Raw genomic sequence first — 17629 nt, forward strand, 5'->3', positions numbered from 1 at the left:
TGTATACGCACTTTCTCGCGGGGGACCTATTGTGTGAGCACTTTTCTCGCGGGGGACCATTCGCTTTCTCGCGAGGGACCAACCACATCGCGTACGGACCGTCCAAGACTGCACCATATAGGAACTCACCTGAAGCAAGTTTGTGTACTGTCACTGAAAGATAAAGGCACTAGAACATAACAACCTCTTCGTCCTCTAAAATTATAATTGCGAATTCACTTATCATAATCTTTCGTGTTTTGGTAACGATTATGAGTAGGCGCCTACACAAAACGGAAAAATCATCTCGGATCCCAGCAAAAAAAAAAAAAAAAAAAAAATATTTTTTACAGTCTGCTCTTACAGAAGTGTATTTAACGTAAGTTTTATTTGCTGTCAATGAAAAATAAAGACAAAAAAAAACTCTTATTCCTCGACGAATATAATGGCGAGTTCACCAATAAACATAAAAAGACTGCACATACTTCAGAACAGAGCCTTGCGAACTGTTCTGAAAGTGGATCATCGTCACAATAGACGAGATTTGTATGGGAGGCTGCCTATTGACTGCCTCAGTGCCAAAGTGAAAAAAGATCTTGTTGTTTTTATTTACAAAGTTTTGAATACTAGTAACCTCTTGCCTGATTTTCTGACTTTTCAAGTGAACGTAAAAGTATTTAATTATACTCTGAGGAACTCGGCATTTAAGGTATTGTTACCAAAACCAAAGACCAATTTCTGCAAAGTAGTACTGTTTACATAGCAGCTCAATTATTCAATCAATTATTACCGGAAGCCACGAGAAAATGTTCAAGGTTAGCACAATTTCTGAAGGATATCGATTCTGTTTTCTTAATTGAGTTATGAGTTTTTCTATTTCTGAGTAATATCTTTCTTTTTTTTATCACTCCCTTTCCGAGACTTTTTTTCTTCTTACTGCATTCTACCGTCTGACTGTTTTGTAAAGAGTGTTGTGTATATACAAAATGTATTTTTTCTCTCATCTTTTTGTTTCGTTATACCGATTATTGTCTATGTATTATCTATACGTTGATTGTACCACATTATGTTTTTTGTGCAGTGTATATCATACGGACTTGTTGAAAAACAGCCTAACGGCTGAGTGCAAGTATTTTTTACCCGTGTTTAAATAAAACAAACAAACAAACAAAGAAAGACAGTAATCTTCGTGTTTTGGTGACGATCGTAAGTACATGAAACAAAAAATTAAGTCGGATTCAAGCAAATACGGTTCACAAAAAGATTTCCCTAGGCTCACAACAATCATACTTTAAAAACTGTGCTGGTATGTTTTTGTATGAGAAAATGAAAAGAAAAGACAGATGACGATTCTTATATATACGAATACGTTAATTGGGTTGATGCTTTTTATTGACACGAAGGGATTTTGTTCTTTTCTCGTTTAACATGCCCTTGGCGTACCGTGTATGAACACTGTCGCGGGTGACCAAACGCTTCCTTTCGGGGGGGGGGGGGGGGAAGCATTGTGTTCGCACTATCTCGCGGGGGACCAAACGTTTTCTCGCGGGGAACCTTTTGTGTATACGCACTTTCTCGCGGGGGACCTATTGTGTGAGCACTTTTCTCGCGGGGGACCAACCACATCGCGTACGGACCGTCCAAGACTGCACCATATAGGAACTCACCTGACGCAAGTTTGTGTACTGTCACTGAAAGATAAAGGCACTAGAACATAACAACATCTTCGTCCTCTAAAATTATAATTGCGAATTCACTTATCATAATCTTTCGTGTTTTGGTAACGATTATGAGTAGGCGCCTACACAAAACGGAAAAATCATCTCGGATCCCAGCAAAAATGATATTTTTTACAGTCTGCTATTACAAAAGTGTATCTAACGTAAGTTTTATTTGCTGTCAATGAAAAATATTATTGACAAAACTCTCGTATTCCTCGACGAATAATGGCGAGTTCACCAAGAACGTTAAAGACAGTAATCTTTGTGTTTTGGTGACGGTCATAAGCATACGAAACAAAAAATTAAGTCGGATTCAAGCAAATACGGTTCACAAAAAGATTTCCCTAGGCTCACAACAATCATACTTTAAAAACTGTGCTGGTATGTTTTTGTATGAGAAAATGAAAAGAAAAGACAGATGACGATTCTTATATATACGAATACGTTAATTGGGTTGATGCTTTTTATTGACACGAAGGGATTTTGTTCTTTTCTCGTTTAACATGCCCTTGGTGTATCGTGTATGAACACTGTCGCGGGTGACCAAACGCTTCCTTTCGGGGGGGGGGGGGGAGGCATTGTGTTCGCACTATCTCGCGGGGGACCAAACGTTTTCTCGCGGGGAACCTTTTGTGTGTACGCACTTTCTCGCGGGGGACCTATTGTGTGAGCACTTTTCTCGCGGGGGACCAACCACATCGCGTACGGACCGTCCAAGACTGCACCATATAGGAACTCACCTGACGCAAGTTTGTGTACTGTCAATGAAAGATAAAGGCACTAGAACATAACAACCTCTTCGTCCTCTAAAATTATAATTGCGAATTCACTTATCATAATCTTTCGTGTTTTGGTAACGATTATGAGTAGGCGCCTACACAAAACGGAAAAATCATCTCGGATCCCAGCAAAAATGATATTTTTTACAGTCTGCTATTACAAAAGTGTATCTAACGTAAGTTTTATTTGCTGTCAATGAAAAATATTATAGACAAAACTCTCGTATTCCTCGACGAATAATGGCGAGTTCACCAAGAACGTTAAAGACAGTAATCTTTGTGTTTTGGTGACGGTCATAAGCACACGAAACAAAAAATTAAGTCGGATTCAAGCAAATACGGTTCACAAAAAGATTTCCCTAGGCTCACAACAATCATACTTTAAAAACTGTGCTGGTATGTTTTTGTATGAGAAAATGAAAAGAAAAGACAGATGACGATTCTTATATATACGAATACGTTAATTGGGTTGATGCTTTTTATTGACACGAAGGGATTTTGTTCTTTTCTCGTTTAACATGCCCTTGGTGTACCGTGTATGAACACTGTCGCGGGTGACCAAACGCTTCCTTTCGGGGGGGGGGGGGGGCATTGTGTTTGCACTATCTCGCGGGGGACCAATGTCTTCTCGCGGGAAACCTTTTGTGTATACGCACTTTCTCGCGGGGGACCTATTGTGTAAGCACTTTTCTCGCGGGGGACCAACCGAATCGCGTACGGACCGTCCAAGACAGCTCTATGGGAGCTTCCGTGAAGCAAGTTTGTGTCACTGAAAGATAAAGACTAACTACATTGTAAAACATAGCAACTTCCGTGATTTGGTGACGATCATGAGTAGGTGCCCATACAAAAAAGAAGAAGAAAGAAATCAACTCGGCTTCCAGCAAATGATATTACAGTCTACTAAACTATTACTAAGTATATCGAAGCAAGTTTATTCGCTGCCAATGAAAAATAAACACGAAAAAAAAATATCAACCTCTTATTCCTCTACGAATATAAAATCGACTTCACTTATCAGGTTTAAAGGCAGCAATCTTCGTGTTTTGGTGACGATCAAGAATACACGAAACAGAATAATTCTAGTCGGATTACAGAAATAATTACAGTTCAGTAAAAGAAGATTTCCATAAGAGGTATTCATAACAATCTAGTCTCACAATAATCATGCTTTAAAAGTGCTGGTATGTGTTTGTATGGGAAAATGGAAAGGAAAGAGATGACGATTTATGATATTAGCGTAGACACAAGACAGTCTGCTTCGTGTTTTTGGTGACTTCATGAGTACACGAAACAGAATAGGCCTAATCAAGTTGTATTTCCAGCGAATGACAGCTCATTCATCTTTAAATAAGATTTCCTTACATGAAGCATTCATAACAATTTAGGCTCACAATAATCATGCTTGAAGAATGTTGGTATGGACGTGTTAATACGAGAAAATGAAAAGACAGATAATATACCAATACGTAATTTGGGTTGACGCATTTTAAATGATTGCGTTCTTTCTCGTTCCATGCCCTCGAGAGGATAGTGTATGAACATTGCCGTGGGGGACCAAACGCTTCCTTTCTGGGGGTCAAGTGTTCGCACTTTCTCGCGGGGGACCAAACGTTTTCTCGCCGGGGACCTATTGTGTATACGCACTTTCTCGCGGGGGACCTATTGTGTGATCACTTTTCTCGCGGGGGACCATTCGCTTTCTATATAGCGGGGGGCCGACCATACCGCGTATAACGGACCGTCCAAGACAGCTCCATATAGTTTGTGTACTGTCATGAAAGATAAAGACACTAGAACACTAGAATTCACTTCTCTGGTTAAAAGACGGAAACCTTCGTGTTTTGGTGACAACCATGCGTATATAGGCGCCTACACAAAACGGGAAAATTAACTCGAGTCTAATTCCAGCAAAATGATATCACAGTCTACTATTATAGTTTGTACAAGTATCTTGAAGCAAGGTTTATCCGCTGTCAATTAAAAAAAATACAGACAAAAAATAACAACCTCTAATTCCTTAACGAATATGATGGCGAGTTCACAGTCTACTATTACAAAAGTAGGCCTATATTAAAGCAAGTTATATCTGCTGTCAATGAAAAATAAAGACAAAAAAATAACCTCTAATTCCTCTACGATTATAATGGCGAGTTCACTAATATGCATTCGTTATTCGTACTGAAGTACTCGCTGACATTATTACTATTACTTTAGTTGTTTTTATTTCTTCAAATCATAGAGTATAGTTAACTGCTGTATAGTCCAAAACGTTGATTTATTAGTCTATTTGATCATCTTGTCCATTTTTGTCCGTTGCTCAATCCATTGTTTGTTTTGTTTATTTTTTCTGTTTTCCTTTTTTTTTCACAAACGACATTACAAAGTAATGTATGGTCCTTATACCCAGCGACGGCAGCATGTGGATGTAACCAAAAGTTTTCAAAACTTGCATGGATTGTGATTTTGCTGCCGTAGACAACGTTTTATATCCATGCGATCGTTATATGCATGGCGAAATTCACTTCATGCCCTGAAATAGCAGGGAAAGATAGTCACAGACAAAGTTCTGCTGATTTCAATAGACTTGCTGCAACATTGTCCCGCTCGCCATGCAGTCAATAGAAGCGGTTTACTCGTAGTTTAATCAGGGAGGTGGGAAAAGACCCCACCTCCCTGGTTTAATCCTTTGTGAGTGTACGCTCTGGGAAGCACAGACCGGGACAATGATTTCTTCTTTGTCTTGGTTGTCCTATTGATCCTGAAAGCGGGATCGGGACTAAAGAGCTTCTTAATGACCGAACCAGACAGCGACTGATAGAAATCACATGATCAAAATAAGCCGACATTAATGATTATCTCTTTAACTGTGGATACGGCGTCACCACGTGAGACACCTGTGGACGATATTGAGTTTGTGTCTTGTGCAATAACAGCATGACCTCTCAACTTGAACACATTGATCACCAACGTTCTGATGGAATTAAGTCATCATGAATCCATGCTCACTCAATGTATATGTTATATGTTTTATGTCAATGATAAAAGTTGTCTTTGTTTTTATTTCTTTAGTCAGGGTTCGACACTAACTTTTATTTTTGGTGGCCCGATCGGGCCACCAAAATCATTGATTTTTATTTCTTGGAGGCCCGAAAGTAAAATCTGGTGGCCCGAAAAAAAAATCAAGAAAAACATAAGAAATACGAAATCGGTCCTACTGAACATAGAAAATGAAATGGAATAAGTATTACTGAAGTGATACATGTACCCATGTCAATTCAATCATCTTAACACCGTTATTTTGAGTTCTAAGATTTAGCAACTAGGCTTATAGATTATTATAAAAGTTGATGCCTAGTTAGGTGGTCAAAACTTACGTTTTAAACGATAGAGTGGGAGCATTTGCAGACATTTGTGAACATCCGACATCTGTTTTGGCATTATAAACAGCTGGAAGTTACCGTTATTCATTTTGTGATTGTAAAAGCAATTATCCAACATTTACTAGTATTTTAACACCGTACGGAGCCGAATGTTACTATTTTTTTTCAAATGTAAAAACAAGGAACTGACATTCATTTCAGCATCTTACGGAGCTAATGTTATCCTTATTCATTTCTCATGAACGTGAAAGCAAACATCCCCCATTTATTTCAGCATCTAGATAACTGAGCCGATTGATACCGTTAATCATTTCCGAATGTAAAAGCAATAATCAGTTTCATTTTAGCATCACGGGGCGGAATATTACCGTTATTCATTTTAAAATTAAAAAAGCAAACACCCGACATTAACTGTTTTATTATCGTACGGAGCCGAATGTTACTGCTGTCCACTTCCAAAAGTGAAATGATAATTGTCTGACAATTTAGCATTGTACGGAGCCGAATTTTGCTGTTTTTCGTTTTTGAACGTCAAGGTAGACATCAGACATTAAATATTTTACCATCAAACGCAGCTGAAAGTTACTGTTATTCATTTCGAGATGTAATAGCAAATATCATCTGACATTCATTTTAGCATCGTATTGAGCAGAATATTACTGCTATTCACTTCCGAACGTAAAAGCAATCATCTGACATTTATTTAAGCATCTTCCTTAGCCGAATGTTATTGCTATTTACTTTCGAAAGTAAAAGCCAACATCCGACGTCTATTTAATCATCATTCGGGGTTGAATATCATTGTTATTCATTTCCGAACATCAAAGGGCAAGGGATCATTAACGACATTTATTTTAGCATCTTCTGCAGCTGATCTGTTATTGCTATTTACTTCAAACCTGAACGTGAACATCCGGTATCTATTTTACTACGATGGAGTTGAATATTATTGTTGTTCATTTCCGAACGTCAGGGCAAAATTAATATCCGACATCTATTTCAGCATCTTCCGGAGCTGAATGTTGTTGCTATTTACATTCGAACATAAAAGCAAACAAGAGACATTATTCTTATCATTCACCTGAACGTGAACATCCGGTATTTTTTTCATCAATGGAGTTGAATATCATGTTTATTCATTTCCGAACGTCAAAGGGATCATTCGACACTTACTTTAGCATCTTCTGGAGCTGAATGTTGTTGTTATTTACTTTCCAACGTAAAAGCAAACATCCGGCATTTATTTTCTCATCGTACGGAGTTGAATATTATTTGTATTCATTTCCGAACGTCAAAGCTAACATTCCACATTTATTTCAGCATCTTCTGGAGCCGAATGTTATCCTTACTCATTTCCGAACGCAAAACCAAACATCCGACACTTCTTTTAGTATTATACGGAGCCGAATATTACCGTTATTCATTTCCAAAATAAAAAGCAAACATCCGGCATTTATTATCTCATCGTACGGAGTTGAATATTATTAGTATTCATTTCCGAACGTCAAAGCTAACATTCCACATTTAGTTCATCATCTTCTGGAGCCGAATGTTATCCTTATTCATTTCCGAACGCAAAATCAAACATCCGACACTTATTTTAGTATCATACGGAGTCGAATATTACCGTTATTCATTTCCAAAATAAAAAGCAAACATCTGACATTTATTTTAGCATCTTACGGAGCCGATTGTTACCGCTGTCCATCTACAAAAGTAAAAGGCAATTATCCGACTTTTTGGTGGCCCGATTGGGCCACCAAAATCTTCATTTCTGAAATTTTGGTGGCCAGACGCGCGTTTTTGGTGGCCCCGGCCCACCGTTATAATAGTGTCGAGCCCTGCATATGGTGTAACGTCACGAATTTATGGTAGTCTGTATACATAGTGATGACGGCATATGGATGTAACCAAAAGTGTTCAGAATTTTGCGGTACGGAAGGTGATTTGGCTAACATGGACTACGTTTTGCATTCATGCGACTCCACGTGTATGACTTGCAAACTTCACTTCATGCCCTGAAATAGCAGCGAAAGGTATCACAGACAAAGTTGAGCTGATTTGAATAGACTTGTTGCAACATTGTCCCGCCCGCCATGCAGTCAAAAGAAGCGGTGGAGTTCCTACCTCCCTGCTATTGATGGTTTAATCCCTCGTGAGTTAACGCTCCGGGAGCACAGGCCGGGACAATGATTTTTTTTCTTTGTTCTGGTTGTTCTTTTGATCCTGAAAGCGGGACCGGGACTAAAAAAGCTTCTCAAGAAACGAACCAGTCAGCAATTGATTAATAGACGAATCACATGATCAAAAAATGAGCCGACAATCTCGTAACTATAAGGATATGTTGTCAGACACGACCCGTTGACGGTATTTAGATTACCTTGGGTGCATGTATAACAGCACCAGTATTCAAATTTAGCATGCATAGTGATCAAAGGTGTCAAAATCAACGAAGCCATAGGCAGGGCTCGACACTTACGGTGGCATAGTGGCCCGGGGCCATCAAAAACGTACGTCGGGCCACCAAAATTTCAGATGAAGATATTTGTGGCCCGATCAGGCCACCTAAAAAGTCGGATGTTTTCCATTATACTTTTGGAAATGAACAGCGGTAACAATTGGCTCCGTAAGAATGTCAGATATTTGCTTTTAATGTTGGAAATGAATAACGATAATATTCGACTCTGTTTGATACTAAAATAAATGTCGGATGTTTGTTTATACTTTTAGAAATGAATAATGGTAAGATTCAGCTCCGTACGGTGCTGAAATTAATGTAAGATATTTGATTTGCGTTCGGAAATGAAGAAGGAAAACATTAGGCTCCGGAAGATGGTGAAATAATGTCGAATGTTTGCTTCGACTTCCGGAAATGAATGATAATAATATTCAACTCCATATACCATGATAAAATAAATGCCAGATGTTTGAGTTTACGCAAGAAAATAAATAACAATAACATTCAGCTCCGGAAGATGCTAAAGTAAAATGTTGAATGATCCATTGACGTTCGGAAATGAATAACAATAATATTCAACTCCGTACGATGATTAAGTAAATGTCGGGTGTTACTTTTACTTTCGAAATTATATAGCAATGACATTCGACTGCGGAAGATGCTGAAATAAATGTCAAATGTTTGCTTTTACGTTCGGAAGTGAAAAGCAGTAATATTCTGATCCATGCGATGCTGAAATAATTGTCGGATGTTAGCTTTTAAATTTCGAAATGAATAACAGTAATACTTAGCTGCGCTCGATGGTAAAATAAGCGTTTGATGTTTGCTCTGACTTTCGGAAATGAATAACAATTAGGAGTCCCTACGATGATAAATAAATGCCGGATGTTTGCTTTTTACGTTAGGAAGTAAATAGCAATAACATTCAGCTCCGGAAGATGCTAAAATAAATGTCGAATTACGTTCGGAAATGAATAACAATAATATTCAACTCCGTACGATGATATAATAAAATGTCTTTGTTTGATTTATGTTCGAATGATGTAAATGGCAATAACATTCAGCTCCGGAAAATGCTAAGATCAATGTCGGATATTTGCTTTGACGTTCGGAAATGAATAATAATAATATTCAACTCCGTACGATGATAAAATAAATGTCGGATGTTCGCTTTTACGGTCAAAAGTACAATAACATTCAGCTCCGAAAGATGCTAAAATAAATGTCGAATGATCCCTTTGGCGTTCTGAAATGAATAACAATAATATTCAACTCCGCACAGTCAGATGTTTGCTTTTACGTTTGGAAGTGAATAGCAGTAACATACTGTTCTATATGATGCTAAAATAAATGTCTGATATTTACTACAAGTATTACATTTCGAAATGAATAACAGTAGCATTCATCTGTTTGATGGTAAAATAAATGTCTGATGTCTGCCTTGACGTTCAAAAATGAAAAACAGTAATATTCGGCTCCGTACGATGCTTTATGATTGTCAGATGATTCGTTTCACTTTCTGAAGTGGACGGCAGTAGCATTCGGCTCCGTACGATAATAAAATAAATGTCCAATGTTTGCTTTTAAATTTGGAAATGAATAACGGTAATATTCTACTCCGTACGATGCTAAAATGAATAACAAATTGTTGCTTTTACATTTGGAAATGATTAGCGGTATCAATCGACTCAGTTAGATGATAAAATACACGATGTAAATAGCGGATGTACCTCGCGAGAAAGTGCAAGGTGCCAGATGAGAGATGAGAAAGTTCCTACAGTGATTGGTTTCTCGCAAATCATGGCATGTGGAATTATTTCCGTATATCTTTATTAGATATGCCAAATGGCACCAGGTAAGTGGGGATCTCTCTCAACCTCCCTGCATGCGTTAATCGTCCAACTGCCCACAAAATTAATTTTATCCACACTACTAGTAGGCGGATGGCCATCCATCGATAGGAAATTTACAAGCTGCCGAACGCAGGCAGGCAAAAATGCGTGCAGATTACAAACTGCAGTATTTTTACTCTTAGGCATGTCTGCTCAGGCGTCTGCAAAACAGATTCATCCCACTCGCGACTACAAAGCAACAGAACACGGAAGCAAGCATTGCAAGCAGAGTGCGAGGTTTGTTATCGGTCCTTTGTAATCGATTATGTGAGAATTCCTTCCACTATCGATCAGACGATGAATCTCGCACAATAACGCGTGCGGCCGTGTTCACTCGCGTGTGTCGGTGGTCCCCCGCGGGAGACCAAAATCGGGTGTCCACTTTCTTTCGAGCAATACTGTACTGGCCCCATTATCATTACTCTATGTATTAAACCACATTTATGAGTTAAATTGGTGTTCAATCGATTCCTAATTGTGGAGTGACGTGTCTTGTAAGAAGAGCTATCCCTGATACGAACATAAATAACGGTCGCGTTACACATACAAACTGGCTGCATACATGTACTGTACTGTATGCGCATAAACATACCGATACTCAAAGATTTGTATTTTAGGCCTACGTGTAATGGTTCACATCATGTACGATGTACTGACTGTGTGGAGAAATATGAGTTTGGGATTGTTTGTTTTGTCATGGAATTGGGGAGAGAAGAGATCACCAGGTTTAGTGCAATGTCTGCAGACCGGAGGGTTGGGTGTCTGTGTCAAGGGCAGTCATACAAGGCTTAGTCAACATTAGGTGCATTCATATTGACAGTGAAGTATTGCGGTATTTCAAATACCACCATATATCATGTAGCACATTTCAAATAACGCAGGTTTTTATAATGTGAATGCGAGTGCATTCCAAAATACTGTGGTTTTGGGGATTGTAATGCAAACTTCGAACAAAATACACCTGCATGATTTGAATGTGAATTGTGTCATAAAACACCATTGATCTTTGCAGTTTAATTTAATTCTCACATGACCTGACAGACTTCATGTCTTTTCCCATTGCGGATGTGCTTATGCGCAGTTCTTACCAGAAATACCATGGTATTTTATGAATGAGAATGATACAAAGTGAATTACGGCTGTATCGATTACCACGTAGTATTTTGCCAATGAGAACGGTGCCAAGAATTTACTGTGGAACCTGATACTATGGGAATTCCAATATGAATGCACCATGTGTGCTCATTAGCTGTGACTCAAGGGGAGGCGTGTGAACAATTTAGGTTGTAAGAGACCTCCGCTGCTGCCTCTAGCTAACAGTGACCCCAATGGTCCCATAGAAAGAAAAGAAAGGCCTGTCAGATTGTGTGTTCCACATGAATTGAACTCCTTCTCCTATCCATGAATTCCATCTGGAAGTGCAATTCATATTTTCATACTCCCCAAGAAGTTTCAATGATTCTTCTTTGATATAAATTGCGCATTTCAAGCTACTGGTTTTCCTGGAAGCGGAGAATCACATGTAGACCGTTTAATGAAGTCTAGGATTTCGGAATTGAACAGCATCCAGTGATACACAAATGTTCCTAGACAGCGATTATGGGGAAAGCTGGGTGCATAAAAAAAAAATGGAAAGCAGGGAACCTTTTCCGTATAATATAGTGTAGTAACTACTATTTGTAAGCTTGTATTTTGTATGATGGTATTACAAGGTTTGTATCATAATTATCAAACTGTATGTAAATAATTTCATTGATATTGTTAGAATTCCTGAAAACAACCATATCATTGTTTGGTGTTCTTTTTGGGTGTTTTGTTTCTTTGCCACACAATTATTTGGTTTGTTAGTTGTTAATTTTTTTTGGGACACAAAAACAGGAAGCACCAGACAGATTCTATTCCATGGGTGCAATGCAGAATAGGAAGTTTTGCATGCCTCTGTGAGTGATACATTATATGGCTGTAGGTTGTAGATTGAAAATTCACAGGGTACTGGCAGTATACATACTACTCAGTGGAAAGTAGGAACTAATATTAACCAGTTGAAGATGAGTACCAAATATACTCGGGCAGGTGTCTATGGGAAATGCGTGCTGTAGCAAAATCAGTCCGTCCTCATTGGGTTAAGCAGCCAAATGCTATTTCCTCCTCCAATGCTGTTGGTGCTCAAAGGTAGTCAGAGAAACGTAAGGTAGTCACAGAAATATACATATATTTAAGGCAGTCACAGAAACTCAAGGTACTGCGCACAACTCCTTGTGTAGTCACAGAAACCACATGTAGTCATGACTATCCAATCTCGACATTAAATGAAAATATGCATGCAGAATGCAACATATTACCAAAGAAACTAGAGAGATATTTCACCATGGGTAATCACTGCACTGGAGGTTTTCAATTAATCAAGTGTGATATCTGGAGTCAGTAGAACCACTATAGCACACATAAAAGTGCAATTTTGTGACCTCCACCATATTAAAGTCTGAGAGATTGTGACAGAAGATGAAGTTTCTGTTTGTTTCTTTCTGAATGTCGATGTGAATGTCCTGTTGAAACATATATATTGATTTCAATCTCTGTAATTTGCACAGTGTACATTTTGGTGTTTGAAGATAAAGATGGGATTCAATTCATTATAATTATGTTCAGGATAGGTAGATCATACAAACCAGGTCTAGAGATGGACATGGTATTTACATGTAAGGTTTGATTTTTGCCTCATTCCTGTAATGACTGACACATCGATGGGGGAATTTGAACATCAGATAGAGGAACAATCCTGACGTGCACACTACTTCGTAAAATGTCAGAGGACTTGTGTTCTAAATGTGAATGCCAGCTGTCAATATTGTTTGCTCATTACCAAATTCCCTTCTTTTTTTTTCACCCTGTGCGTAAACTCCTGCAAGGCTTTCCTGTTATTGGACTGGGTTTGCCAAACTCACCTTCATGCAGTCAAGTTTTCAAGGCCTACAATCAGATGCTTGAATGCACTCACATTTTTTACGGACTTGCCTCCAGTTTAATTACACATTATCTGCTTACTATTGAAGTTATTGGTACTGTTACAATGTAGATTTGGATGTATCCAAATGAGGTAAAGTAGTTTAGTCACTGGAGCAGTAGTATGCTATGCTGCACATGACCACTCCATTATAATGCTTTAATAGCCTCATTAAGTGACTCCAGATGTAAGACACTGTTGACGGGACACATCACATGCAGTGCTTCAGCCATTGTGAAGTTTTCTAGCCCAGGTCTTTACTATGAGAAATATTGTGACTCTGAGAGACATATTGTTCTATTATACAGCACATGTCCACTCTTATGATTTCAGAAACATTTATACTTTTCTTCAGTGAGAGACCATATTCCTGTGAATACAAAATTTGTACATGTACATACGTACAATGTAGGTGTACTCATGTATTCAATGTATTCAATTTCCAGTCTCAGTATATTTAGTTCTCATTATACCCAGTAATCCTAATGGAGGAGTTTCAGTAATTACTTGAGCCCATGCTTGCTCAATGCTGGCATTAAGTGTTGCTATATTAGGCAAGCCTTCAGGAACAACCTAAGTCATAAAAGTATGCATTAGATTTGGGTTTATTAGTAAACTGGTCTATTCCAAGTTACATTTGTATAGAGTCATCATTTTGATGTTATACATTACATGTTGGGATTTTTGCACGTTATTTTCAAATACAGGTTAACAGTCATACGAAGTTTAAGTGATCTGATAAAATCTTACTCTGTAGGAATAGTTATTCTTGAGGTCGTTGTTGACGGAGATTAATATCACACAAAGTCAGTGTGTCGCAGGAGAAGCTGAAATATTTCAGGGGATTTAGTTTCACATAAATTTATACCCTTTACATTGCTGCATCTGTCATTTTGGTGAATTATTTTTGTAATAACTCTCGTATGAAGTCATCTCCTTGCAATATCATATAACATTAGCACATCTGTGTTTGTGTTTCTGTGAGATATAGTCTTTTGAACACTCTTTTATCAATCCTGAATAGTCTTACATACAAAGTGTATGACAGATCACATTTTTTTTTCTGAAATGTAGATTCTAACAATGATTTCTCATTTTAGTTACTATGACAATACTCAGTCACCCAAATTCATGATCTACTTTGATCTGATTAATGTAATGATCAAGGTGAAAATGGTATAAGACCTTTTAGATCAACAATTAACAAGGAACTTGTGATATTCTCCCAAGGGCATTAATTAACAGATCAGATTGTCGTTCCGATGACGGGCATACTCACAAATACCATACATACCCAGAGATTGTGCAAGGTTATGTAATATCCCAAGCAAGGTGTGTGCATAAGTGTAGGTAGGTAGGTAGGTGTGTAAGGGGGTAAAGTAGCTTAGAGATGTGGTGTTAGAGTAATAAATAGCTTCCTCGTAGTGTGTCTTCTTTGTCCCAGAATCCACTTCAAGAGGTAGAGAGTCTTCTGTGACACAAAGCTGCTTCCTCATATTGAGGATAAACAAGATAGTACCTGAGTACAGTTAGTGCACTGGATACATAATGTCACTACACACAGTCTACCCCAATACTTTTTACAATATTTTAGTTTTAGCCACTACAATGTACCTTATAGTAACATTTTCTGAGTTTATCATTCTTTCTGCTGAGATGTCTACTCGTGTATATCCTTGAATAATGTCTACCAGTGAATTTGAGGCACAGCTTTTCAAGAAAGATTTTTTTTCTTTTGGTAATCAGAAGGCATGCCTGAGGACTGCCTGACATACCAACTAATAGTCAGTGCAAACTGGAATCTGGGCATTAAATGTATTCAGTGGGAACACTTAAAGGGAAGAGCTTGTTGAAAAGTCCTAAGAAAAATGTACTTAAATTTGGATACACTTGTTGACTGTTCTAATCATTCGTTGAAATGCAAATTTGCATATTATTATCATTATCATCAGTATGATTATGATGATGATGATGATGATTATTATTTTATTATTATTATTATCATTATTATTGTCATTATTATTATTATCATCATTATTATTATTATTATTATTGTCATTATTATTATCATTATTATTATTATTATTATTATTATTATTATTATTATTGTTATTATCATTATTATTATTATTATCATTATTATTATCATTATTATTATTATTATTATTATTATTGTCATTATTATCATTATCATTATTTATCATTATTCATGTGACACATATTTTCTTTCACTTGCATTGTTGCATTGAAACAGGTGGATGGAGGCGTGCATACGAGAAGACTTGCCCCCCACCACGGAGCTGGAGGAAGGGTTGCGCAATGGTGTCTACCTGGCCAAGCTGGCACACTTCTTCGCCCCGCAGAAAGTCCCTCTCAAGAAGATTTATGACAGAGACCAGACAAGATTCCAGGTAACTTGATGAGTAAAGAAAAAAAAGTGCTATTCCCAGTTGACATGAAATCTATTCTCTAAAAAAAAAATCGAGTGAAAATATTCACTCTTAAAAGAGTGAATACAAAAAAGAGTGAATTTAGAGTGAAATTGGAGTGAATTTTGAGTGAAAATGTTCATTTTCACTCATTTTGGAGTGACTTTAGGGATCACTCGAACATTTTGGAGTGATCCCTGAGGTCACTCTAAAACGAGTGAAAATGAACATTTTCACTAAAAATTCACTCCAATTTCACTCTAAATTCACTCTTTTTTGTATTCACTCTTTTAAGAGTGAATATTTTCACTCGATTTTTTTAGAGTGTATAAGCAACTTTTAAAAAAAGAAGAAAAAAAGAACTAAAGCTAGAAATCGGCACAGGTGAGATATTTGTGAAAGATCCATGGCAGAAGATGAATAAGTCAATTTAATTCCAAATGTAGATTTGATGCATCTCTTTTTAACAGAAGTTGTTCCCTACAAACACCAATCATTTTGTTACACCTGGTCATCAAAATGATAGCATTTGGGATGCATTGAGCACAAGTCAGCCTCTGTCAGCTGAATATTGTTTAGGGCCTTTAAGATTTCAAGAGAGTAGGATGAGATATAAAGAATAACTCATATCTCAACCGTCATACACTGTACCTGCAGGTAGCTGGCCCGATTTTTTTTTTTTCTCTTTTTTTTTTGGTGGTGATACTGTTGAATACAATGGTTGACCATAGCCTTTGGTGTCAGCTCTGACCATCTGACACCATTTAGCGTCTAACTGTAGGTCAGGCTGTCAACTGATCTTGTGATAAGAAATGATTATGTTTATTACTAGACTTTCTATTGTCCTTTCAGTATGAAGGGATCTTGAGGTCACTCTAACATGATGTATTTCCTTGATATCATATGAAGTTACTCACTAGGTGTTACTAGTGATAATAGCGAGAGATGAATGTGTACAGTACATTATTTTAATGCTGAAAGGTATAATTTACCATTTGCAGATGAAACAAAAACCTAGCATTAGTGCTTCTAAAATGTGAGTTAGGGATAGGAACAACCAATGTAAAAATTTGAATTAGTATAATCAACGTTAAGTACTGTTAACTACATGTTATACAAAATGTGAACAATAGTTATAATAAAAATATTTCCAGACTAAACCATCTACAGTTATGGTTTAATGAGAAAAATAGTGATATCTCCATACATTTTAGCCGTTATTGCAAAAATTTCATCCTCCAATACGGTAGGATGTTTTGTGATACAACTGACCTACACATATGCATCAAAAGTGATATCTTGAACATTCTTTAAATCACTGCTCCCAAAGGTAAACAGGACCTTTAAATGAACATAAGTTTGAGTTAGATGCCTGTTATTTTGCTGATGTATAGAGATGACAAACGCTCCTCCACCATCGCACAACCTGTAGAGCTCTTTTGGCTATGCAATGTTAGCGGAGGAAGAAGTGTGTGTGAATGTGATCAGCCAGTGGTTCAACGTAACTTCAAACTCGCAGGGCATCGCTATGTGCCTGCTGATCCCCCACCTAAATTTAGTTGCTATACCGAGGTCAGCATATATTAACCTAAGGATTACATCTGTTCTCTTCCATCTATCTGTCTGCTCATGGTAAGCCTTCAGGAAGATGTCCACCTGTGGGAACGAACCTCATCCCACTGCTACAAAGCCACTACCATCACCACTTTATAAATACTCACTTACTCACTCATTCTCCCCATTTGAAGTAATGACTTCATTGAGTGCAGGGGCCTGTTTTATCAAAATATGAAATCAATTCTAAATTTCCTTACCACACGGGCTGCCCTAGACTTACAGTTTAAAGGACAAGTTCACCTTCATAAACATAAGGATTGAGAAAATGCAACAATATTAGTAGAACACATCAGTGAAAGTTTGAGGAAAATTGGACAATCGATGCAACAGTTATGAATTTTTTAAATTTTTGTGTTGGAACCGCTGG

At 37.5% G+C, this 17629-nt stretch overlaps 1 protein-coding gene across 1 annotated transcript in view; it reads left to right on the forward strand.

Annotated features, from left to right (window-relative positions):
• LOC139739354 (ras GTPase-activating-like protein IQGAP1) overlaps positions 1-17629 on the forward strand; it is a 145303-nt gene that overhangs the window by 23914 nt on the left and 103760 nt on the right. Inside the window, exon 3 of the mRNA XM_071649974.1 lies at positions 15471-15627. Within this exon, the coding sequence (XP_071506075.1) occupies positions 15471-15627 (157 nt within the window). The remainder of the gene's footprint in view (positions 1-15470; positions 15628-17629) is intronic.

Source organism: Diadema antillarum, unplaced genomic scaffold (genome assembly GCF_040938485.1).
Source record: "Diadema antillarum isolate AM-2024a unplaced genomic scaffold, OU_Dant_1.0 seq00000798_RagTag, whole genome shotgun sequence".
Lineage (NCBI taxonomy): Eukaryota > Metazoa > Echinodermata > Echinoidea > Diadematoida > Diadematidae > Diadema > Diadema antillarum.